This window comes from Cyprinus carpio, chromosome A21, assembly GCF_018340385.1.
Source record: "Cyprinus carpio isolate SPL01 chromosome A21, ASM1834038v1, whole genome shotgun sequence".
Classification (NCBI taxonomy): domain Eukaryota; kingdom Metazoa; phylum Chordata; class Actinopteri; order Cypriniformes; family Cyprinidae; genus Cyprinus; species Cyprinus carpio.
This window is the reverse complement of record NC_056592.1, coordinates 6,035,298-6,063,216: the sequence shown is the minus strand read 5'-3', so window position 1 is coordinate 6,063,216 and position 27,919 is coordinate 6,035,298. Positions and strand designations below refer to the sequence as shown.

The 27,919-nt window shown below is 33.6% G+C and overlaps 1 protein-coding gene across 1 annotated transcript; it reads right to left on the bottom strand.

The window, feature by feature from the left end:
- Positions 1-2,210: 2,210 nt before the first annotated feature.
- Positions 2,211-27,919, bottom strand: LOC109046210 (prolactin receptor). Its single transcript, XM_042778732.1, has 9 exons — positions 27,650-27,919; positions 15,812-15,905; positions 14,854-14,986; positions 13,174-13,343; positions 11,276-11,442; positions 9,737-9,878; positions 8,546-8,642; positions 6,356-6,425; positions 2,211-5,610 (listed from the first exon to the last, which is right to left on the bottom strand). Exons 2-9 carry the CDS (start codon positions 15,873-15,875, stop codon positions 4,633-4,635), a joined length of 1,821 nt encoding a protein of 606 aa, XP_042634666.1. The 5' UTR covers positions 15,876-15,905; positions 27,650-27,919; the 3' UTR covers positions 2,211-4,632.

Below are 27,919 nucleotides of genomic sequence, written 5' to 3'. Positions count from 1 at the left end.
AGACAACGAAACCGTTTTTCGTTATTCTTCAGATTTTTAACCTTTTCAAAACATTTGGTTTAATGTTAGGCTGTAGAATTTATAATAGAGTATTACCGTTATATAAAAATAGTAGAAGTCTATGATATGTCCTCATTAAGCTAGCGTATATGTGTATGTACCTGGGGAGCAGCTGCATTCTCGGATGGTTTGAACTGGGGAGTCTCTACAGTGGCTTCCTCCCCAGAGGCCCCTGAACACATCCGGGCACATGGTCTACAATGAACACAACCCACATAGGAACAAAAATTAAATATATATTTGCAAGAAAAAAATCCACAGCTCAAACACATACTATTATAATATGCTTTTCAAATATGATAATGCTTAAAATGTGTAAATACTGAAAAAAATTGCTGAAATCACAAAGCTTAAAATAAACAATCATTTTTTTGTTATTCAAACCTCATGAGGTCTGACAGTAATTCTGTTACTTTTGCATTAAACAAAAACACCAACATTGGTTATGATGTTCCCTCTTCTAATGCGATTTGTGGACTTGACCCGGAGGAATATTACATTATAAAGCAGGTAGCAGACAGGAGAGATGTGTGTGTGTGTGTGCGAGACGTACATTATGGCAGCCCATAGAGGAGGGGATGGGATATTTGTACTTTGTGTTGGACGTCAGACCAATCGCTTGTGGACTGCCACCATGATAAGAACCCCTGAGCACACAAACACAAATGATGCTGTGATTATCTATGGCTGTGCAGGGCTGCTTGATCTGTCAGCAACAGCTTTCCCAAGAACTCGCCATCTTCCATTTGTTTAGAAATTAGCAAATAAGGTAAATCACCTCTGTGTGATCACGTCAAAGTTCCCTGTGTGAAGCCGGGCCATTAGTACTGCAAGGTCATTAGCCTCCGAGCCACTGTTGGTAAAATAGACAACCTAGAAATGAAGACCATTATGATATTAATGCTAATGCTTCCGCTTGTTTGAGGTTGGTAAATTTATTTCCATGTTTTTGAAAGAAGTCTCTTATGCTGCATTTATTTGATCTAAAATACAGCAAAACCATAATATTGTGGAGTATTATTACAATTTAAAATAACTGTTCTATATTAATTTATTGATATTTTATATTTTAAAATTATATTTTTTTATTTGATGGCAAAGTATCATTACTCCACTGACAAGCTCAGCCAATGGTATGCGGAGGTAAAGTCTGTATCAAGGCCTTAGAAGTAATTTTTCACAGAGAGCAGGACTGTTCATTTAAATATTATCTTATATTAAAATATATATATATATATAATAAAAATGGAGATTCGTCTGCTTATGTTCCAGTTAATTTATGGCTAAAAGTATATGAAATCAAGTTTCAGTTCATCAGGTTGTGTCTATGATAAATGATGATGCTAGATAAATAAATAAATAAATGTCCAGAATATAAAATTGACTGTCGATAATAACACTGTAGATACTGTAATACTATTTTCAAATAAATGGACATTTATATAATAATCATAACAATAATAATAGTTATAATAGGTTAACTTTTCTCTTTTTGTTTTATCAAATGGAAAATGCCCTCATCATTTTTTCCCCTTACTTTAATTTTTTGTTCTTCTAATTTTTAATTGCTTTACCATTGTACCAGGTCTTGATTTTTTTTTAATCTTATATATATATATATATATATATATATATATATTGTGACAAATTAGCAGTAAAAAATATCAATATTAAGATCATAATATCATGTTTTTGGTTAAATGTTCTACAGCAGAATAATTTAATTTTTTGTTCTTCTAATTTTTAATTGCTTTACCATTGTACCAGGTCTTGATTTTTTTTTTAATCTATATATATATATATATATATATATATATATATATATATATATATATATATAGTGACAAATTAGCAGTAAAAAATATCAATATTAAGATCATAATATCATGTTTTTGGTTAAATGTTCTACAGCAGAATAAAAAGCCATTCTCAAAATAACCACTCCAACACATTTGAAGCAATCTGAGAATATGTTTTAATGGTTTTGCTATGTGAATTCACAAATAATGTTTGTTATGGAATAGCAGAACACAAGAATTATTAAACAAGATGTATTTCTTACATAGGTTAACAAACTTAACATCACAAATTTCCAAAACAAATTTCCAGTGTCTTGGCAGTAAAGAAAATAGCAACATCAATTCAACAAGACTGTATAACACATTTTAATTTAAATAATTCTTTTAGTGAAGAAATGGTTTTGGGTTTGGTAGAATGAAATCAAAACATGATTTCAGTTAATCCCTAAATAAGAATATAATCATCTTCCTGGAGATTTCTGGCAATGCATTTTCTTTACTGAAAGATATCTTACATGCATTTTATAGATTTGCCATTGCCTGAGTTAAAATCGATTATTAAAAGAGAATATGCTTTTACATGCAGATTTGTTATGCATGAAACAGAGAATGTATGACTGGTAAACAATAAAGATATAAGAAAATGTTACGCTACTCGCAAATCAACAAAATTAGATGGGTTGATTTATGTATGGCTTAGGCAAACCTTAAAGCTATTTATTTGTATATAAATTATCTGTAGGTTACATATAAATGCATTTCTACATATTATATATAACTATTGAATAAATATTTTATATGTACACGTATGTGTAATATAACTTTAGGTATAAATACATATTTAGTAAATGACCCCTTCCAAAAAATACTCCTCAGTCTGCTTTCAGAGATTCATGCATAAAATAAGGCAACATGTGGAGGTTGACTCTTGCACTTGCAAGGGCTAAAATTTTCCTTGTAACTGGTTTAATGGTTAGTGATTAGTACATTAACAACATGACTGTTTGGTTGGATTAAATGCATATGTGCCGATCTCTAACATTTAAAAAAAATCTTTATAATTTCCTTTTTAATATCAAAACAAATATGCAGTGCTGAATCAATGGCTACCTATGATTTAAGGATATACAGACTTGGAAAAATAGATTCTCGCAGGATTAACAGTCACAGAAACACACAAATTCTTACAGTGAAAAACTCACTGTGACATATTTGAAAAAAAAAATTGAATGCTGGTAGTATACAGCTTTAATTTTACACCGGTTGTGCTTTAGTGTTATCTGTGCCAATAACATTTATTATACATACATTCGGCAGGAGTGTTTAAGCAAGTTTTCCTCCACCTGAGAGATGTAAATATCAAAGGCAAATTCTTTACATTTATAAGTTTACAATCAGTTCAAATCCCTTTTCATTTATTTATTCTTGCATTTGTATATTATTGAAAAGCAAAGACATTATGAATTGTATGGCTGAGATTATAACATGAATTGTATGCAATTTGTTTCACTAAATGAACACCAGTAGGATTACAGTATAAATAAACCGACTCTAACTGCAAATAATGCTTGTGTTTATATAATATGCAGATGGAGTTTTAAGTCATTTCCAATATATTTGTAATTTATTTAAATGTGAAGTGACATGTATCAAGGAAAAGTTTTGAATTGGGTGAACGCTTTGATAATACTCAAGATCAATTCATAAAAAAAATAACAGTGACAAAAGTAACAGTGCCATGATGCAAAATACATACAATAACATAATGCAATGTGGATTGCTGAGGGCAACTATGCTAAGTGCTAAGTTTTCAAATCCCATGAATCTCTAAATATGAAAAATCATTAAAAGTTAACATGAAATGGCATTCATAACCCATATGAATTCCAAAATACCGTGCATCTCTCAGTAAAACAAATTAAAATATACAGTAGGAGAATTTCAGTTGCAACTGCTGGATCATGAAAAGTAGGCTTTCCATGAAATTTCCAATGAAAACACAATGCTTAAATGGCTATTTGGCTATTGACTAACATACATCAAAAGGAAAAACTGTATCAGAGGCACAGCAGAATTTAAGTGAATTTTTCAGAAACTTGTATTAAAGACAATGGGATCCCATTTCAGTTTCATGTTAACTTTGAAGACTTGATTTAAAACCACTCTTTTAAGTGTAAAGAAAATTTTTTTGGCATTTATAAGTGTTATCTCATTGAAGTACACAATCTGTCAAAGAAACAAGATCGATGACTTCTCACACACACACACTTAAAAATAAAGGTTCCAAAAGGGTGGTTTTCACAGCAACACCATGGAAGAACCATTTTTAGGTTCCCCAAAGAGCACTGCAGTCCATAATTCTTAATATATATATTTTTTCTTAGTGTGAAGAACATTTAAATAATCTAAAGAAACCTTTTCCACTGTAAAGATGTAATGGAAAGGTTCCATGGATGTTAAAAGTTCTTCGGGTTAAATGTCGGCAGGCTGGTTTACCCCTTTTTTTGTCAGTTTTTTCCCCCTTTATTTTAAAGAATCCAGCCTCTTTACAGTGCTTACATAAAAGTTCAGACCTCAGCTCAGAAACAAGACCCTTACATCTAATACAATCTAATAAAAAGTAAATATTTTTAGAAATATATAAAAAAACACTAGCAAGATCTGAGAGGGAGAAAAGTGCTTCTTTTAGGGCTTGGCATGAGCTGTTGACAGTTTAGTGGTTTTGTGGTCGGCTTATTGTTTTTGCTGCATTCATGCATTGGACCACTATGTGCTAGTAGGATGGCATTAAGACTGTTGAATCTACATAACCGTTTCCCATCACCCTAATGGCTTCCTGTGGCATCCCACTGTTCGATTGGTGGACAGCAGGTTTGCAGGGGTGAGGTGGCTGCTGGGTTGTGCATTGATCAGCCTGGCTGTAATCGTCCACGCACTGATGGGACATAGCCCTCTGCAGAAGCAGAATATTGTTTGATGTCACTTCTTTGACTTTACTGTAGTCCTCCCTGGTGCAATCTGACCCCTCAGGTTCACGGTTTGGGTCTGAAAGCGGCCTAAGCAGTAGCATATTCTCCGGGTTGACCCTTTGCACCTCCACGTATTCCAAAGAAGGTGATGGAGGCACGCCGGGAGCAGGAGTGTCGACACCGTCCAGGTTAAACTGGTTGTAGCTTTGAGAATGTCGGCAGGCTGGTTTACTGAAGCGGTGCTCCTGTTGCGGGATGTCCTGATGGTTTAGCTGGTGATAGTTACTTGGCATTGCGTGTGGCGACAAATGGTTGAGGATCTCTGGGACGCTGTGGTAGGCCGGTTTCGCAGCTCCCACTGGGTAATGGTGGTGAGGTTGCGGTTTAGGAGAAGAAAACACAACGGGCCAGGTCTTGCCACGTCCATTGGCGGACTCTGGAGAACCAGGTTCAGGACCCTGGCTTTCACTGCTTTCCGTAGAAGCCCACCTCGTTTCTCCATGCTGGCTGTACTGATGTTGATTGCTTCCACTTCCTTCCCGTCCATCCATGCACTTCTCCAAAAGCAGAGTGCGACTGTCGCAGCTTCCCCGACCCGAGTCGATGTCCGACGGGCTTTTGGACTTCATGCAGTCCTCTGATAGATCTTTACCATCCAGTACCAGCTCTTGCTCCTCATTGTCATACACCTCAAGGTACTCCACCAGTAAGTTGTCGTAATCGGTGGTTGGAGGGAAACCTTGGATCACCAGAGTATTGAAAACTTCCTCTGACTTTCCGCTCTGTAAAAAAAGCAAGCAAAGCAAGTGAGAAAACTGCCTCAAAAAGTTTCAAATTAAAAATGTGGCATGAAGGAAGATATCAAAATCTTGATATCCTGAGCACATGCCTCACAAATAATGAACTTGTGAGACATTTTAAAGGAATAGTTCACCCAAAATGAAAATTGTCATTTGTTTACTCATCCTCAAACCTGTATGAGTTTCTTTCTTCTGCTGAACACAAAGGAAGATATTTTGAAGAATGTTTAAAGGATACTATTCTTTTAGCACTATGGAAGGCAATGGCTACCAGCAACTGTTTGGTTACCAATATTCTTCAAAATATTTTCTTTTGTGTTTAGAAAGAAGAAGAAGAAAGAAACTCAAACAGGTTTGGCAAAACCTGAAGGTGAGTAAATGATGAGAGAATTTTCATTTTTGGGTGAACTATCCCATAAGGCAGGGGGGTCCTGTTTATTACTGTGAAGCTGCTTTGATGCAATCTATATTGTATACATAGAAATAAATGTGACAACTTAAATTAACTTGCAATGGTTGCATAAAACAATACTTAACAGCATTCAAACATACTGTACATGCCATCAGATGTCGGAAGGTACAAAAAAACAAATAAATGCTAAGATCCCATTTACCATGCTGATAAAAACCACCAAAAATGTCCCAATTACAGAGTCTACCTGAAAATGTTTTACATTTGATTTGGACACGAGCCTTTTCTGAGATTCATAAGTGATCTTTCAATTACCTTGAGCAATTGTTTGTCAAATCCTTTGATTTTTGGTCCAGGAACAGCAGGCAGCAAACAAAGCTTCACACTAAATACAAATATAAAAACCATAAAAAGATTCAAAAAGTTGATACTGAAATAGTCAAAGCTGTTTTTCAAAGGTATAAATGCTTTATACATTCTAAGTAGATAAAATGTACTTAATTTGGATTCAATTTGGTCTTATTTTCTAGGTCAATGCACAGTTAAGATCAGTGTCTATCAACAAATGTTTTCTTGCATGATCATAATATAAGCACTATGGATACTGAAAAGCGGAACAAAAGCTTCCATGTGTCCCAACAGGATTAAGAGATTAATTTTAGATCTCATTCGTCCTAGTACTGTTGAGAATGCCTCACATTATTTGACAATGTAAATAGTCTATCTTTGTCTATTTAAATCTGTGCTGAGAGAAACTTGCCTAAAAACTAAATTTGAGAGTAAAGTGAGGTACTGCAAGATCTGGGTCAATCCTCTAATGGCAATTTAATCCTACATGTTGAATATTTGTCCCAGCAAGAACAGAGGCAAATTATGTATATAACTGGTCCAAGCCAATTTGATTTCGATCAAACTAAGACGCGGGAATATTACATTTGCCAGTGATGGTATAAGACGATATACAGTACCTTCCACTAATATTGGCACCCTTGGTAAATATGAGCAAATGTGGCTGTGAGAATAAATCTGCATCATCTATCTTATTGATCTTTCATTAAAAAAAAACAAAGTAAAACAATTTAAAGTGGGGGGAAACTCACATTATGAAATAAATGATTTCTCCTATGCATGTTGGCCACAATTATTGGCACCCCTTGTAATTCTTATAAGTAAAATATCTCTGAAGTATATTGCCACTCATATTTACATTTTTTTTAGCACACCAGGGTGACTAGGAGCACAGAATTCTCCAGCCATGACTTTCTGTTCCACAGGATTATAACTATGAGGAACATAAAGGCCAAATTCCCTTAATTGGCCATCACTCTAAAACCAAAGAATATAGCTCTGATGTGCAGAACAAGATTGTTGAGCTTCACAAATGAGAAAGTGGCTGTAAGAAGAGCTAAAGCATTGAAAATCCCCATTTCCACCATCAGGGCAATCAATCGACTAAAGATGTTAAAAGCTTCCTGGAAGAGGATATGTGTCTATATCGTCCTAATGAATGCTGAGGAGGAGAGTTTGAGTGGCCAAAGAGCACAGCAGGAGAATTGCAGAAATTAGTTGAGTCTTGTGGTCAGAAAATAAACATCAAACAACCCCTACATCACCACATATTGTTCAGGAGGGTTTCAAGAAAAATTCTCTTCACTTATCCAAAAACAAACTCCAGCATGTTCAACTGTGTCAGACACAACGGGAACTTCAAATGGGACTGACTTCTATGGTCAGATAAAGCTAAAAAAGAGCTTTCAAGGATAAAAGGTACCCTATGCTCACGGTTAAATATACTGCTGGATCTTTGATGTTGTGTGGGCCTATTTTTCAGCTGGAGGACATCTGGTTCAGATACAACACAAAGAATCAACACAAAAATGTGTCACTGAGCACAAAATGAAGCTTCTGCCATGGCCGTCCCAGTTCCCTGAGATGAACCCTATAGAAAATGAGTGCAGTGAACTGAAGAGAAAAAGCATCAACATGGAGCTGGGAATCTGAAGGATCTGGAGAGATTCTGTATGAAGGAATGGTCTCTGATCTCTTGTCAGGTGTTTTCCAGGCATTATAGGACAAAACTGTTATTTTTGGAAAAGGATAATGCAATAATTGGGTGCCAATAATTGTGGCCAACGTGAACTAGAGAAAAACATTTATTTCAAAATTTTCCCCCTACTTTCCATTGTTTTACTTCAATGATAGGTTAGAATTTTGTGAATTTTGTTAATGAAAGATCAAAAGAATAAATGATGCATATTTATTTTCACAGCCACCTTTGCTCATATTTACCAAGGGTGCCAATATTAGTGGAGAATGCGAAACTAATCAGATAAGATATCAATCAGCAAAATAATGCTAAAATATATAGGAAAACAAAAATATAAAATAAAAAATAAATTAAATAAGGAAAATAGATGAAATAAGTGTAAAAAATAAAGAATTCATAATTGAATATTTAATTTAATAAATATGAGACGTGAAAATGTTTCAGGCTCAAAAACGCACCTGTTTCGTTTCACGTTTAGCGTCCAGGTGAGGATGAGCACGATGAAGACAAAGAATATCGTGATCATGATCCACAGCGAACGCTCTCTGGTTATATCTATATATATCACAAACACAAAATCAGGAAATAGTGATGAACAGAGTACTCTACTGCAATTTGTTTTTCCACTTTTGACAAATCAAATTGTGGTGGAGCCAACAGTACTCACAAAATTAGAAAGGATAACCAGATAAAAAGTGGGTAAAACTGTGTCACAAAAAAAAAAAAAACTCAAAATAAGTAAGAACAACGTGGTTTTAGAAAATGCAGTGAGTTGTAATCAGGCTGATCTCTCATTTTGCTCTATTTCATGCTCGCTGCCATCAGGTGCGACTCCCATCGGGCCTGACTCTCCATAGAAGCTCCCGGGCAACTGAGGCCCAGCCAGAGCTGATGCTGAAAAAACACATGGCTGAGGTTGTGCTAGCCGGGTGAAGATGAGTTCATAACTCCCTGGAGAAACTGAAGGCCTGTTGGTATTCCCACTAGAATTGTCTGCGCTGCTAAATACATATGTGTAGAGCAGATTTGTTCGCAGGCTTTGCAGGAGACCATGGAGACACAGAGTGTTGTCCTAAAAAGGCTCTCTGGAGGTGCTGGATGAAATTTTAATAGGCTTCACGCAAGCCTTAACCTACTGGGCTAGAAATGTTTTGCTTGTCTTACATGTGTCTAAACTGAAACAGAGCACATATTTTCAGATGTGACCATTTTTCGGATCACTCCTGGTGCACATTTTATTTGTTTGGGGACTGGCATTTTCAATGTCTTACATCTATATTTATATAAAATTCAAAAGTCTGACATTTGAAAATTTGGGTTTTTTCGAATGTAAGTTAAACCAGAAAATCATTATAAACTAAAATAACCTGCTGATAATTTAAATGAATAATAATCAAATTATGTTAATTTAATATAATATATGTTTTTTTTTACTATATTAAACACATATAAATATAAAACGAATAATATATATATATATATATATATATATATATATATATATATATATATATATATAGTATATATAATATATATATATATATATATATATATTTAATCTACCGCATTATAAAAATATTATTATAAATATTATTAAACAAAATATTTAAAATAACAAAGTTTCCTAATGAAGAAAAATTAAGACTTACAGTCGGGCATTTTGACGTAGGTGGTTTGGGTCCACTCACTCCAGAACCCATGATCAGGTTTACATCGCACCTGCACCATGTATTCTTTATCAGGGTGAAGACTGAACACATTGTAGTACTTCTGCATGCCAGCATTATATTCCTACATATTAAATAAAGAGAGCATAAGATACCACTGCACCACTTTTTATTAGTCACATAAATCAATATGAAATGTACAAATTTGGACACGCAATTTGTATATGTACAAATTTAGAGATGAAATATTATATATATATATATATATATATATATATATATATATATATATATATATATATAATATATATATATATATATATATATATATAAAATATTTTTTTATTATTATTTCTTCTTATTTTTTTTTTTTTTTTAGTTTTTTTTTTTATTATTTCTAACTATGCTTTAAAGACAGCAGAAGCTACCACTGCAACACTTTTTATACTGTAAGTATCATTAATCAATATGAAAATATATGAAATTTTATATATATACAAATTTAGAGATGAGAGTTGGAAATGTGGCAAGCTTGTTACTTGTTACTTTTATTAATTTTATAATTATTAATAACATTAACTTAAATGCAATCTTTTTTTTACAAAGTATTTTAAAAAATGACAAATAAATAAAAAATAAAAATGTAAAAAATTTCATTTTGTTGACTATCGCACATTGGTTAATATGTCTATGTACAAAATTGTTTGAATTCAGATCAAAATAAACGCCAGCATCATACTCTTACCCAGATATAAAGAGAGCATAAGATATTTACCACTGCAATAAACTAAACCAATATTTTTTAATAAAATGTATTTAAAATAAAAAAGAATATTAAATAAAAAAAAATACAAACATCCAGTACTATATTTTGTTGCATCACAAAATATGTTGTCTACTTTTACTTACATTTTTGTGAATTCAGATCAATGTAGATTTGAGTTAGCACTTAAACAATAACATCATCAGCAATAATCATCAGTTACATATGTTGTCTGAGCCAATAGGTTACTCTGTCACTAGGCAGTCATTATTGGTCATGCCTCTGTGTTACTGAAGCACAGCCTTTGGGATGAAAAATCTGGTTTGATCTAGACCCTGTTGTTCTGCATATCAAGCCTCCCTCACGTTTCTGTGGACTAATGAAGACATAAACCCAGAATGGGACAGTCAATGATTAAACTGCTCTGTGTAACAGCTGACTTCATGACGGCTCACTGGCTGCATGTCCACTTGCTCTCAGTGTTCCATTCATTTAAGATCTCGAATAAAGTCACAAAAAAACAACAGCTACTGTTGACCCTTTCTATTTGGTTGGCTCACATTCAACAAGTTGGTTGGCAATACTAGTCCATAATACCAAGAAAACAAGCATGTGAAGTATGTCGTAAAGATGACCAACTGTATTCTAGATGCCTAAACATAACATAAGTCCATCTCAGTATTATCTAGACTTAAATTGAGTTAAATTGCTACAAATGTAACTAATAATGAAACATTTTCTTTTTTTTTCAAACCCACCTCCCATTCTTTATCTTTTTCTTGTTTAACTCGGAGCTGGTAAAGTAGCGTGATCCACCCTGAGCGAGTGTCTGCGGTTCGGGGTTTCTCCCAGGACACTCTCACGAACGGACCCTGTTCATCATGGACCACAACTGCTGTCACGTGCTCTGGAGTGTTTGGTTGAACTGCGGGTGAAAACGAGAGGACAGAATAGGACAGGAAGTCCATAAACAAAATATACAACAACTAAACCTGCTGTGATAACTCACTTTAACAAAATTATTCTGATCTGTACTATTGTTTATATCAGTAAATTTGATTTTTGAGTGTGTAAAGAAGCCTGAAATGTGACACATACAGTACACTACCAAGTTTGGGGGCAGTAACATTTTTTTGGGAAGATGTTTAGGCTGCATATATTTTATTAAAATACAATTAAAAAGTAATCTTATGGAATATTATTATAATTAAAAATAACTGGTTTTTAATTACAAATAAAAATGGCTTGTTTCTAATATATTTTAAAATGTAATTTATTCCTGTGATGGAAAGCTGAATTTTTTTTTTTAAGTTTTTAAGTTTTCAAGATGAAGAAGAAATTCAGAACATCAAATTCAATATTCAAAATTCAAGACACATAAATTTAGATTGTAGACAAAGTAGGTCAGAGGTAATCCAAAGGTAAGAGTAGATTATCTATTTCAAGATGGATCATCTTTAGACATGTTCGGTACACTTAGGCTAGTTTTGTCGTGGCCATGATCTGAATTTCTGCATACTGAATTTGATATTCAATTCAAAAGCTCTATTAAAAAAATTTAATAAAATTCAGAACCAAAAATCTGCTGTTTGAAAATACATGTCTATTAAAAAAACTGCCATAAGAAAATCAATTGTGTTCAATTAAATGTTAAACAAATAAATCAAATTCATAACTGTTAAATGCCACATAAAATTCAGTTTTGTTAAATGACACTTGTCCATAACTCAAATTTACACAATACAAATTAAAATAGTTTTGTCATATTATAAGCTCCATACTTATTTTGTAAACCAGTTTTGGACCATGACAGCCCCTATAGTAATTTAATGCTTTGATTATACAGAAAAGAGTTGCTTTGTGAGTTTTTTTAAACATCCCATTTAAAAAAAGTCATGCAGGTTTGAAACCGCGTGAGGGTGAGTAAATTACATAATTTTATTTTTTGGTGAACTATTGATTTTACACTGTAAATTCAGCACTAACACACAAAACTAGTCTTTTCCAGTCTCCAGTGACCTTTGCACGCAAACTTGCTGAAGAAGGAAGAAAGAAGGAACAGAAAAGTGTGCTGCGTATTGTGTCCAGTCTCCAGTGACCTTTGCACGCAAACTTGCTGATTTTAAACTTTTAGTTAAAGTGTAGTCTTTCTCCAGTGGTTATAGTTGAAAGTGTGCTGCGTAATTGTGAATTCATACGAGTTAATGATAAGACTGAATTGCACTGAACGAACCAAACGTCAGATCAAAGGAACTTGACATGGCAAACTGTGTGGGATAACACTAAAATTTCTACTAAAAGTAAACAACTTGGTAAAAAATTTGCCTTATGGCATAACACAGTAGAGAACATGTGACCGACGAAAATGGTGTGTAATATTTTACAACCCAAAGGACAGAATAAGGCTCTTTCACAACAGTGATCCCAGACAGGCAGCAATCACTTTCCTCTTATTGATGACTCCACTGCAATACAATCTACAACAGTGGTCTGTACCATCTGTTATGTACTAACTCACAAAATTACAAACATCATGTTTGTAAGAGCATAATGTGAGAGGGCCGGAATAAGAGAAATAAACAGAGATGATAAATAAAGAGAGGGGGTGGTACAGTACAAATAGTACGTTCAAATGATGGCAGAAACACAAGCATACCTATATAGACCACATCCACCTCCACGGGGTCTGAAATGTTCTTCCCCAGGGCGTTGCTGGCCACCACAGTGATGTTGTAGTTGACCCAAAGCGATGTGTCGTTTTTGTTGAAGAAACACGAGTTCTCGCCCGCGGTTCTGTAATCTGGGCACTCGTAGACCGTTTCTGAGCTGCATATGAGAGATATCAACAAACACATTTACACTTATAAAATTAGACACCGAAATAAAAATGCATACATTTCTACAGCTATTTTGTGTCTGAACACTGTAACAGTTTATAACCAAAGTGATAACCTTGCACTCCTAAACAGATAAACAATAATTTGGTGATGAACGTACCAACAATAACACTCAATACTCATGTTGATATCCTAAAAATATTAACTAATCTTGCTCAGTACATATATGATGTTTGGACTGAAAAGAAACTGATTTTCATTAAGTAAACAGGAGTTTTGTGGCTATTCGCTTATGTCTATTAGCTTGATACTAATCTATACTACCATACAAAATGGTTTTAAAGAAATTAATACTTCTGTTCAGCGAGGATGAAATTGATCAAAAGTGACAAATACTTTAAAAAAAAAAATCCATTTCAAATAAAAATTGAATTAATCAAAGAATCCTGAAAAATTATCATGGTTTCTATGAAAATATTAAGCAGCACAATTTTTATTTTTAATTTTTTTTTTTTTTTTGTGCACCAAATCATGTGCATGTTAGAATGACTTCTGAAGGATCATGTGACACTGAAGACTGGAGTAATGATGCTGAAAATTTAGCTTTGCTTCACAGGAATAAATTACATAAATTAAAGGTCTATGGAAACAATTTTCAACTTGAACTATAACAGACACAAAGCTAAACAAATTTTAAATGTTAAGCTTTTAAATGGGAAACAAAACACAATTTATTCTCTATACTTTTGTTAGAGCTCTTCTGACTTATGACTTATTGCCACTCAACTTCAGCACATTCATTGGGTAAATGTTTGTATGTGTAGAAGCTCAAATCTTGTACAAATTACAAATCTTCAAATGGTATTGTTTGTTTATACAGTACTAGTGTACTCCTTAAAGTTGACAAAATAAACTTGCAGTTTGCAGTTATATTGATATTTCATTATGATAATGAAAATGCTGCTTCAGTCAATACTGTATTTGGCAATGCAGGAAAGAAAATTGGCTCTTAAAAAATATATCACTGTTTACTGATTGTAGCCTTGAAATATTCAGCACATCCAACTGTATTAACATGAATTCTATGAACTCATGAACTGGTGCAGTATTCCACATTATTGGGTTTGTGTACAGTACTAGCTGAATCTCAAAGCCGTAATGTTGGCATAACACTTCATGGCACTAACAAGGATCTGCTCTGGTGAAAATCTAAAGGAGTTTATATTTGATAGGGTGTGTGGACATGTGTGTGTTGGCTGGAGGTGTGTCATGTGTCTTTCTGATTATTTCACATATGTGCTCAGAAACAAAGAAATAAACACATGGCAGAGAAAATCTAGTTTAAACCATTCATTACTGGAGGAAAGAGCAAGATCTTTGATATTTCTTTGAGACAAAGAGAAGAGTAAAGATGACCATTATAGACAGAATCTACACTCAAGATAATAAAGAAATGCTTTCATGGCTCTAGAAAGAGAAAAAGTGGAAGAGAGACTGACTTTTCTAGATGGTAGTAGAGGGCGTAGGTGGTTGGCAGACCTCCATCACCTCCAGGTTCCCACCAGCATGTGAAGGTCTCCTTCTCTGGAGAGCGACAGCTTGTGAGTCTGGGTTTGCCTGGCGGACTGACACCTATGGATATATTGTGCCCATTTAGAGTACATTAGTTGAATTCAACATCATGTTACTGTACATTAACATTTTGTAAAATAGGTATTTTTTCTGTCTGAAACAAACATATGGCTATTCTTTTGAGGACATGTAAATACCATGGTACTTAAATATGGTAATCATTCAGTACCACAGTATATATCAACAAGTATCACAACGTGAGAATTTGATATCTTAACTATTTTAATATTAAAAATATAAAACACTGAACTAAACAAAATGTATGGCAAGTCCATATATGTACACAACCATTTGAAAGTTTGAGGGGGTCGGTAAGATTTTAAAATGTTTTTGAAAGAAATATCTTATGCTCACCAAGACTTGCATTTACAACAACAAGCATTTATTTGACTAAAAATACAGTTAAAACAGTAAAATTGTAACAAAGTGTTTTAATATATGTTAAAATATAATTTATTCCTGTGATGCAAAGCCTAATTTTCAATGACATGATCCTTCAGAAATCATTCTAATATGTTGATTTGCTGTTCAAGAAATATTCCTTATCAATGTTATAAACAGTTGCTGCTAAATATTATTGTGAATTATTTTTTGAATATAAAATTCCAAAGTATTAGATATAAATAGAACCTTTTTGTATCATTATAAATGTCTTCACTGTCATTTTGTGTCAATTAAATGCTGAATAAAAGCATTAATGTCTTAAAAAAAACCTTACTGACCCCAAAATTTTAAACAGTAGTGTACAGTATGGGGGACGATGAAGTAGTGTTTCACCTACTGTAGGTTCAAAAGCAATATAACAGAACTCCTAATACTGCTCACCTGCTGCTTGCAATGTTAATATGGCAATAAAGGTCAAAATCAGCATGGCACCAGAGTTCCTCATTGTCCCAAATGGCTTCTGAACTCCTTAGATCTGTCAGTGAGAGACAAAAGAGAAAAAGTGAGATATTAGATCTCTGTATGATGAAACATATACTAACATAGAGGTTGTTGAAGAGAGTAGATACAGTAACTGTAATTGATTTGCATGTCCATGAACCATCTGTGTTTAGTATAAACATAAGATACTGTATATAGTATGTGGGACCATTGAAATAAAACACACACTGAACTCACTTAGAAAACTTTCGTTGTCGCCTGAAAATAACTACATACAGACCAGAGCAGTCAAATATGCCACTTCTGATATTTTATGAATATGACCATTAAGAAAATGCAGTTAGTTCACATCAAATTAAATCAAATTAAAACATTTTTCTGAATTGTCATTTGTTGGATAGTTTGTTTATATTATTTATTTTTTTCAGATCAGATTTCATTGTTTTTGTTTGTGTGCAAATATTCTTCCTGGAACAAGGTGTTTTTGCAAAAATGTTTTTATCTGTACATCAAACTAAAGCCTTTCATATTTGTACTTATGACAGAAGGCGGTTTCACAATAATCAAATATGTCCTTTGTCACTCACTGGACATAAACAATACTTATCCATCACGTCTGCACCTTTCAACACTTTCTCAATCATTTGTTCCTTCAGTACTTCTTATCAAAGGACAATATGAATCATGATCTGTTTGATTTTAGAGAACAAAGCAATTCTGATCAACCAAAGTCATTTAGTTACTGTAAACCCGAAATGTACCATCTATATTTCATGAGGGTTTGCAACCAGCTGCTTACCAGTTAAAAATATAGTGGTCATCAAACTGCCACTTTCTACATTTTACATGGCCAAAGCAGCACGTAAAAGAGCACTATCTCTTAGTGTGGGGATTTTTCCACTACTTTTATAGGGCATTTTTGTGTGTTTACAACCTTGAGGCAAAGGTTTTAAACTCTGCCTTTTAACATCCCCTTTCGGGCCGAAATACTGTTATTGGCATATGTGAAACTTCCAGAATGAATTGCTCTAATAATAAAAATGGCAGACAGATCCATGCCTCTAGTCAAAGTTTTAAAGGTCTATGGAAACTATTTTCAACTTGAACTATAACAGACACACAGCTAAACAAAGTTCCAAATATTAAGCTTTTAAATGGGAAACAAAACAAAAATTATTCTCTATACTTTTGTGAGAGCTCTTTTGACTTATTGCCACTCAACTTCAGCACATTCATTGGCTAAATTTATGTATGTGTAAAAGCTCAAGCTAGTTAAGTTTTGTTATAGACTTTCCAAAGTCTTGTATTTTAACAGTTTTGTGCCCTACCATACAAACAAGTGACTTAATGGGGGCATGAATTGAGAAATAAAATTTTCCTTGATGTGTCAATGTACTATAAAAACATCCTGTGAGTTTCAGAGCTCAAAACTTGCTTGTTAGTCTAAAAACAGACTTTTATTTTTTATTTTTTAACTTTTATTGAAAGCAAGATCAGAAAACGACTCGTTTCAGATATTGTCACATTATGACTTCATAGTGTGGCGAAAGCCTGCCTCTGCAGAATCAGATCAACGCCTACTTCTATAGATAACGTCCTTTGACGTGCCCATTGGAGCATTTTTGGCATTATTGGGATGGGAGGGCAATAAAGGATCACTGGACTAAAAAATTGCTACGAACAGCTAAAAATCTTTTATTTCAAGATATTTATATCAATGCATTTTTAGCATTTTATAGATGTTATTTTGATTTTTAGACCCCTTAACCTACCCCCAAACCTAAACCTACCCATTTATAGTGAATATAAAACGGAACAGAACAAAATATGCAGGGAAATTACCATTTTAGAAACTAGTATTGAAAAGATGTTGTTTATAGTCGCAATTATTTACTCTTTTATAGGCTTTTGCTAGAAAAAAATTCTATTTTATGGTTTTATTGTCAGTCACAGCATGTCGAAGAAACCGCCTTTTGTGCCCCATGGCAAACAAAGTAAATATTACATAAGTAATGTTTCAACGATTGCAGAAATGTTATTCATTTTAAGGGTTTAAAGTGTAGTCTTGTTTAACATTATATATTCTTCGAAACAAGTTGGCAACAGAAATCACACAGAACAGTAAGAAATGTTATAATTTCATATAAATAAATGAGTAAACTTAATTTAATAATGCAATTGAAAATATAATGCCAATGATATGACAACTGAAAACAATATAAAAAATGTTAATACTTCAATATTCATAAGGATTAATTTCTAAGTCTGTAAAGTTCTTCATACATACAGTAAATGATATATGTTTTAGGTGTCACCAATAAGTCAGTATTGTACGTTTAGATGTTGTAAATACGTCAGCATTGTATGTTTCAGTGTCTGTGCAAACGTAAGTAAATGTACGTTTTGTAGAACCACATTTTACGTAAAATACATACGAATTCTCATGACACTGCACAGTGATTTTCTTATTTACATTGTGTTTGCACTGTTAGTTATGATGAAAGCATTTGTGAAAGTGCAAAACTCGAGTTGCGATGACGAGATCACTGCATTCATCGCTAAAACCTTTCATGCAACGGGAGTAGATCTAAATACAATGCTATAATCAACACTCTCCATGATTAGTTAATCTCAACAGCTGTAATAGTAAAAACGTAGTAAAAAATTTTGATAGAGCTCCACACATAATACTTATTAAATATGCAAAGATGTTAGCCAGTCAAAGCAACGGCCGTTTCCATTTAAGTCTCACAGCAGACACGCCCCTTCCAACAGAGCGTTCAAATCAGAAGGCTAAGATCAGGGTAGAAAATTTACTTTTATTTCAAAATTATAAAAAAGCAATAGCAATGCCAAACATTTAGTGAAATACTACATTTTCAGTAATTCTACGATATAATGTGTAGGATCAAACAAATATCAGAACACTCACATTTGCTATGCAATTCAGTGACTTTGAATCAAACTGTAAAAACCTCAAAGTATGCCTGTGCATGTAACTGAGCTCTATAAAGTCTAAATCAATTGCACATCTTTCCAATTAGTGGCCATATTAATAAATCTCAAATGATATCTCAAAAATATCTGGATGGATGAGGTCACGACCTATGCACCTCTGACCTCATTTATGTAATGCATAGAAACACAAATTGTCAGAAGACCAGTCCTGACTCATACTAGCAAAATATGACAAAAAAAATTCTCTGGAAAGTAAAAAGACATGAATTTTGCACTAACAGACAGTTGTTTTCATTTGGAATATAGCCTTAAGAATTAATTCAAGCTGTGCCACCTGTGGCATGGGAACATAATCAATCAATCTGAATTTGTATTTTCTACTTTGTCATGCAGGCTGTTGACAGTTTCTGTCACTTTATGATATTAAGTGTTACAAGTGTAAGCATGGAAATAATATGCAAATACATTAGGCATCTGACTCCTCTGTGGAATCAGCTTAATCTCCAGTCTACCATTAATCTGATGCACATGGACAGCATGGTATTAGGACTGCAGATTGAGATAAACATGACAGATAGCAAATGAGGGGAAAAAGAGAGAGAGAGAGAGAGAGAGAGAGAGAGAGAGAGAGAGAGAGAGAGAGAGAGAGAGAGAGCAAATAAATTTTATTTCCCCTTGTGAACAGGGTGGGATCACAGATTAAAAAAAAGAAAAAGAAATCTTCTCCAGTTGGCAAATACTCCATATCTGATTATGTAAGGGATTATATCATCATAACAGAAAGACCTGGTCAAACTGTGTTGGGCTGCATTCTCCAGTGTGATGTAAAGTGGAATGGTTCATGAGGTGAATGGAATCTGTCTCATATCTTCACATGTTGCCCGACACTGGTCAGCATTAAATACCATTCAGTACCAAGGACAGCAGCGTTACAGCTGCCCCAAACCTCAAGACCATCAAGACCCAATATACACTAATGCAACCTAGAAAGTTTGGAGTTTTTAAAAAAAATATATTTTGTTTTACTAATGATTTCTTTTTTCTAAAAATTTCCAGCCAGAGATATTTGGGGAAGTCGTGGCCTAATGGTTAGAGAGTCGGACTTGCAATCCAAGGGTTGTGAGTTCGAGTTTCGGGCCGACAGGAATTGTAGGTGGCGGGGAGTGAATGTACAGCACTCTCTCCACCTTCAATACCATGACTGAGGTGCCCTTGAGCAAGGCACCGAACCCCCAACTGCTCCCCGGGCGCCGCAGCATAAATGGCTGCCCACTGCTCCAGGTGTGTGTTCACGTTGTGTGTGTGTTCACTGCTGTGTGTGTGCACTTTGAATGGGTTAAAAAGCAGAGCACAAATTCTGAGTATGGGTTACCATACTTGGCTGTATGTCACGTCACTTTCACTTATTTGATCTTGTATGATGGATTAAATAATAATAATAATAATAATAATAATAACAACAACAACAACAATATTTTAGAGGGCTACAATAAAAGCATTCAATTGATAATAAAGAAATAATAATAATAAAAAACAAATGTCAAATGGCACACTTTAAAAAAAAAAAAAACCCAGGGATATTTTAATATAATCGAGATATAGTTCTTATTAATATTTTGTGTAATATTAATATTTTGTTTTTATTTTAATATTTTAATATTTTGTGTAATGCAATTTTGTTTTTATTTTAATATTTTCTGTTTTAATTTTATTAGTTTTGTATGTTTTTTTTACGCTTTAAATTTCTTTTACATTTTTATTCACTTATTTCAGCTTTAGTTTTAGTTATTTTATTTTATCAAAGTAAACTAAATGGAAATTAGAAATGTTGCCTTGATAACTAAGTGAAATAAACTAAGCTTACTTTTTTATATCTAATAATTAAATTTTTAGTTATGAAAGTAACCATTTTTTATGATTTTTTATTTCAGTTTTAGTCACCTATAATGACCCTGGTAAATGTTCCATATATATGATCCATATATATATGGTCCAAAGCTCCGTTTTGCCTTTTTTATCTATTATACATTTTAAAAAATATATTTATCTATTTGTTTGTTTGCTGTATGCAATGTGGAGTTTCGCTCAATATCAGCAGTAATACATAAATTTGTTGATTTTAATAAAGGAAATCACAAAATATGAAACCCTATTGTATTAAACAATGAATCAATGACTAAATTCACAACAGAAATACTAAAGCTATTAAAAAACTGTCTCTTATCTGTCATCTAATTGGTTTATCTGTCAATAAAGACCCTGAAATCTTCAAAACAGAATTCTGGGCCAACTTTAATCCATTAAAGTCTGTACAGTACTGTACAAACGGGCATGTCTGACTGCAACGTGTATATACTGCCATAATTAAGTACAGTAATCAAAAAGAAAATAATCATTGTTCTTCAAGTTATTCCAATGCATTTATGCCAAGAAATGAAGCAGCAATCATGACCTCAAGCAAGACCTTTCCAAAGAGGTAATCTTGCACTGATAGTATGATCGCACTGAATGCTTGTCAATTGGCAAACAGATGCTGCACTCTGAACTGTTGCAGAAAAGGCACTGACAATCAGTGAATCCAACTGGCTTGCAACTTAAGTCATGTAAAGTGAAAATTCAGACACAGTGTCTGTGGTGAGGGTAAACCCAACATTTATCTCATCTCCTTTTAGCAGTACAGTAGCCATTCATTTATTGTGTGTGTTCCTGATGGCATTATCCACTCTCTGGTGATTTGATTTTTTTTTAAGAATGTTTCTTACTTTTGATATGATAATTGGCATTAGAAGATTGCCCTCCTACTGTTTACAGCTATCTTGCATAACTTCCAAGGGGGAAGGAGGCGTAAGCCGCTAAACCGGGTGAACAGTAGCAAGCAGGGGCTTGTCGACAAGTCGGCACGGATCTAAAGATTATCCAGAAACTCGATCTCTCACACACACTCGACTCTTCTTTGCCATTTCTGTCCCCTATAATTCCATAGCTAGACCTCTGAGAGGTCTTGCTGGTATTAGGAATTAATGTCCTCAGGTTAAAGCTATGAAAAGATCTACAGTAGGAGGATTACCTGTCCTAATTTTGCTCCATCATTTTACCTACAGGAGGTTTAACATTTGCACTGTGAATTGCAAGGAACTAACGTATTGTGTTAAACTATACTTAGGCTAATGAACAGTGATGGGGAAAGTTACTTTTAAAAGTAATGCATTACAATATTGCGTAACTCCCTAAAAAAGTAACTAATTACGTTACTTAGTTACTTTTTATGGAAAGTAATGCGTTAAGTTACTTTTGTGTTACTTTTTAAATATGAGCAGGGCTTGATTGTTTTTAATATAAGAAGTTCTAAAGCAAATGTAAAAGCCCTTTCACACCAAAAAGTGTAATGAATAAACCTCAGGCTGAAGGAAAAGTAAATTCATGTCTGTACAGTAGAACACAGGAGAAGAATGTTCAACACTCTTCAAGAATAAAAAACAATGAAACACAATTGTTTCAACAGCAAAGACATTGGTTAATAAAATGGGATCAGATACATTTGTGTTATTTAACATATTTAATTTATGCATGTTTGCGTCATATTCTGAGTTTGGATTTCACTGTTTTAATTCATTTTGATGAATACTAAATCTGTTTTTTTTTTTTTTGCGAGTGGGATGAATTAATTCATATTCACACTTAGTCTAGAACTACATCATGTTCACACAGTGCACACAATGCCTCTGTACTTCTGATTTCTCCCAATATATATATGGGGACAGGAGACTTGTCAGTTAATAAATGGGAAAACAAAGTAACTGGCGTTACTTTTTTGAAAAAGTAACTCAGGTATTTTCTTGTAAATTAAAAAGTCAAGCAGCACTCGAACCGATCATCTCTCCCTCTTTACTACTGTAGTTATAGTTAGTTGTAGACATAAATTAAAATTGGATAGGTATTTTGTTTTATATTGTTTAAAGAAATGAGTAAAGTCAATTTTTCAAGTTTTTTTACGTTGACGTTAATCTACTCTCCTGTCTGGTTTGTTTGTCAAACAAAATGGTTGATTCAGCATTATGATTGGTCAGATCACCTGCCAATCAAACTCCCTGCGAAGGGTTTTTCTGTTTTGATCTATAGTGTTTCTGCCACAGAATAATAAAAAAACAATATGGTTGATTGAGAATTGTTTTTGTTTTTTGATCTATAGTGTTTCTGCCACAGAATAATAAAAAAAAACTAAATAGTTTCTAAAACCGCGCAAATGTAAGTTTATCAATTCAAATCCAATTATGTCTTTTGTTTCTCAGAATTTGAGGGTTTTGCTGTTTATATCTCAGCAAAAAAAAAACTAAAATAATTTCTTTTTACATAATTCCTGACTTTTTTTCTCGATGTAAGTTATTTAGGTAGACTTTTTTCTCGCAAATGTAAGTTTATATCTCACAATTATGATTATTTTTCTCAGAATTTTGAGTTTATAACTCACAAATCTGACTTTGTTTTTTCCTGAATTTTTTTTTCTCCTTTAGTCTTTATACTTCAAAATGTCATATTCAGTTCAATGTGCTACCGGCCATTTCTTTGTAATTAATTGTGAAATTTTCTAGCAATTTCTCAGATTCTCAGTTATCAGCTGTTCCTACCTTTTTTGTTTTGTTTTTTCAGTGTACATAGGGCATGCTGTCACATGCCAAACTTCTGTCCAAGAAACGCAATTAAAGATTTCCTAGAAAAGGGGCCATCTGTTTAGATATTATCCAGAATTCAGTGGAAAACCACAGCAGGAAGCAACTCTCAAAGATGCTCTCAAATAGAAACTTTCACAGCTGATTAACACTTTTTTTCCTGACAGTTTGCCATTGTCAGGCATTTGTGAGTCTACAGTGTGTTGTTCTTTCAATACTGTTTTCCAGCCCCCACAGCAAAAGTCTGTGCCAGTTGCATAATGCACAACCATCCACCGCAAGCCAGATCCAACCCACCTCCACCTCAGAGGTGTAGTGTTGCACTATTGTGTGTAACACAGACCTGAAAAGTGATCGGCCATGAGGCAAATCCAGACTAATGTTAGGGATTAGGATCATTCCATTGTTGACAGGTGGACCACTGTCTCTAAGGGGAATATCTAGTCACTAATTAACACAAATATCTAAAGTAGTCTGTCGTCATTCAGGTATAATCAGATCACATAGAAGTGATGAATTACTAATGACACACTTGATTTACTACTTGGATTACAAAACAGCAGCAATAAAAGAACAGGCTTGTCTTTATTGATCTTTATTGATTTACAGTTATGGAAGCTTGTTTCCAACAATTGAAAAAGGTAATTGTGACTTTTTATCTCACAATTGACTTTTTTCACAGTTCGGAGTTTATATCTCATTTTTTTCTTCAGAATCGTGCGATATAAACTCAGAATTCTGACTTTTCTCACAATTCTGACTTTTTTTCTCAAAATTCGGCGTTTACATCTCGCTATTTGTTTTTGTTTTTTTCTGCCACAGAATAAAAAAAGGTAATTGCGACTTTCATAATTGCGATCTCATCTCATAATTGTGAATTCTGACTTTTTATCTCGCAATTGAGAGTTTATATCTTGCAATTGAGTTTTTAATCACACAATTCTGACATTTTCCTTCACAATTCTGAGTTTGTTTCACAATTCTGATTTTTTTCTCAAAAATAAAAAAGCAGATATGGGCTTCCATAGATACCGTAGTAGTCTATAGAGAATGAATGAATGAATTAATGAATTCAGTCATCATTCATAACCCTCATGCCATTCTAAACCTTTCTTTCTTCTGCTGATCACAAAATATGACATTGTGAAAAACTGCTTTTGTCCATGGTGTCTAAAATTCAAAACAGATATCTGAAAATAACTTCTTTTGTGTATCAAAAAAAAGTCATACAGATTTGGAACTGCTTGAGGGTAAGTACTGTAAACGATGGCAGAATTGTGATTTTTGGATGAACTATCCCTGCTAGCCCTGCTTGGGTGAACTATCAATGCACTTAGTTTCCAAATTGTTAATGTAGTTGAATATTTGATTTGTGACAAAGTAATGAAGAGGTTTTTGGCCCAAAGATATTTTAATGTACGTGGGTGGCATTATGAATCAGTCTGTTAGGAATACATCTGAATTTGAAATAAAATCATGGTTTATATTTACAAGAAAATACAAAAAGAAAAGAGAAGAAGCAGCACGTGTACTGAGCAGAACCGAAAATACTATTCATTCTTTATAGATAAAAATGGACATTGTTTTTGGAATAACAGAACGCTTTAAGTTAACGGTGAAACCATTTGGACAAGCTCTCTGACATCTTCCCCTGTAATCTAAAATTATATCAGCACATGTGTTTGTGAATTCACATTTCTTCAAGATCAAGACAGTTACATCCCTGGTTGCTTCACCCACATATCTACAGTACAATTAAGCATTACTGCATTAATGTGCTCATGTTAAATAAATGGTATATTTAATTTCAGGGTGGCTTTGACAGCTTGTCACGAAGTGAGCGCTGAATGACTTCTATTGACATCAACTCAACAAATTGCAGTGAATTACCTAAATGCCAGGCTGATGTTCCAGTATGTCCATTAATCAATCATGTAAACTCTAATTCAAAAGCACTGTCATCATGTTCAGTCATTATTTATTAGCAAAGAACGTTCCTTCATCAATAGCACAAACTACAGTAATAAAGGATGTTGTTTCATTATTCTGAATTTGTCATGGTATAAAAAAAAACAAAAAAAAAACTTCATAGTCAGTATATAATAATAACTTTGGAGCTGTTGTTGGCAGAAACTCAAAGTAAAAACTACCGTGACAATGTTTCCAGTATTACAGGATGTCTATTTTCAAACGTAATTGAGTTTCATTAATCTCATCTGTCAAGATCTTTAAAAGGGGAAAAATTTTATATAGGGTTCATATATAATAAGTGTTGTTGTATATTTTCAAAGTCTACTGATAGGCTATATAATGGATTTTTAGGAGGAACAAAATGAAATTTAATTATTCAAATGCAAATCTTCCTAGCCACCGAAGCTCTGATCTCTAAATTTAAGTATGAGATTTGAGAACTGCACAAAAAGGAACAATTTTCAATGAATATCAACTTACATTTCCGTGTTCTTTTTTTTTACTGCTACTAAATAAACACAGCTCTCCAAACATGATTCACTATAAAGTGCAAACAGTCTGCAAAGACTCATCAACATCATCACTCTGATCTGTACCTCACATAGGCTTGATGATACCGAGCAATAAAAGCATGAAATTATGCTGACGTAAATGAGTTCATCAAGTGAACAAGAAATAGGTCAGTGCTAAACAGAAGCTAACTTTTGTAATCCGATTTTTATTTAAATTTTATGAACCTCTCTTTAAAACTTTAAGAGCAATATATATGAAAAGTTACAAAACTGAACAACCTGAGCTAAATTCAAGTGTGTTAAAGACTCTTATTGATGCAATCACCTGAATGGCCGCTTAGGAAGGGGCAGGTCTCACTTTAATCAGGTTAAGAAGCTGTCAGCTCTTCCGATGTGTTCAGTAACCAACGCCATGCACTGGGTTTGATTGGTTTTAAGCATCTGAATATCAAATTAATATTAAATACATAAGACAAATAAAATTTGATTCCCGTTCGTACTGTACACTTTATTTGACCTCAGTTAATTGTTCATATCAAGATGAACAATTAAGATTGTTTTTATTGTATCACCATAAGTGAAACCAGTCCATCAATTCAGTATTACAATATAGAGCAAAAGTATCACAAGAAGTCTATTTTTACAAACAAAGGAAAACGGTCAATATTCCAGACTATCAATATTCTAATCCATATTCAAATGATATCTATGCCTCTGTTAGAATTGCATTATAATGTCAGCTGACAAAAGAATCAAATACTGTACGACACCACAAACCAAAGGTTTGAAACATAACAAGTCATCCATTATTAACTGTTGAAGCGTATTGGCAAACTGGAACACTGAAGATTTCACAGCCATTCTGTCCTCTTATTCCCAGGATTAGACCAATGCAAAGCTCATTACATAATGAACACCTATATCAGCACTTTCCACCCGCTAATATAATTAGACTGTAAAGCGCTGCTCTGATTCTGGGCCAGTGTGAGGCTGCTTGATGGTCAAGTCAAAATCAAAACGGTTAAAATCACACTTTACATCACAGTGCCTGTTAAGTGTATAATAATGAATTATAATAGTAATATATAATAATATAATAATAGCTCCTTAATATGTAATTGTTTACAACTGTAGTTCATTGTAGTTTTATTGTTTAGTGATTGTTTAGTTATTTTTTATATATTTTTTATTTAATGGTTATTAAATGGTATAAACAATTTACACTGTGTTTTTATCTTCTTCTTTTGCACCACTTCATAAAAACCCTCGTCAAACGTATAAATAAAACATAACATAATTATATAAATATTCTATAAATATATATTTTCTTAACTACTTATAAAACTATACAAAAAGTGGAGTTTTCTTCAGGAGATATTTCTATCTATCTATCTATCTATCTATCTATCTATCTATCGTTAACAGTTGACTTGAATAAATGCAGTTAAGTTAGATGTTACCATATTAAACACACTTCTTGTTCTTACCGGTAACTAATAACTAACTATAACAATCATAGTTAAGTGGCTTAAATATGAAATATTTAAATTAAGCAGATTTAAATGTGAAATGTAATTAATTACACGCAGAATATCATTCAGCAGAACATTTCGATCATATAAATGTACTGTCCTGAATTAATAAACCCTGTTAAGTAGGGTTCAGCTTACCTGCTGTACATAGGTCGATGATGAGCTCCTACAATCACGCTTTAGTGATCGTGCTGGCAGGCTGGCTACATTGAACTGGCTGATTTCTGCTTTTCTTGCTTATGTAACCGATCACACGCAAAGCGTAGTTGGTGTCTTGAGCAGATGTGCGTTCCTACATTACTCAGGTAAGTCAAATACCTTCGGGCGATGAGCAGCTCCTGTCCAACCGCTCTGTCTGTCAGTGGGCGTGGTTTTGACTGCTCAGCTCCTCCCATGTCAACTCCTCCC

Bases quoted from the DNA above. Each gene is read 5' to 3' on its own strand.
- LOC109046210 (XM_042778732.1), bottom strand. From the start codon at position 15,875: ATGAGGAACTCTGGTGCCATGCTGATTTTGACCTTTATTGCCATATTA. The intron at 14,987-15,811 runs GTGAGCAGTATT...ATATATCCATAG, and splicing joins ATTAACATTGCAAGCAGCAG to GTGTCAGTCCGCCAGGCAAA. The intron at 9,879-11,275 runs GTGGGTTTGAAA...TTTAATATGTAG, and splicing joins AAAAAGATAAAGAATGGGAG to GAATATAATGCTGGCATGCA.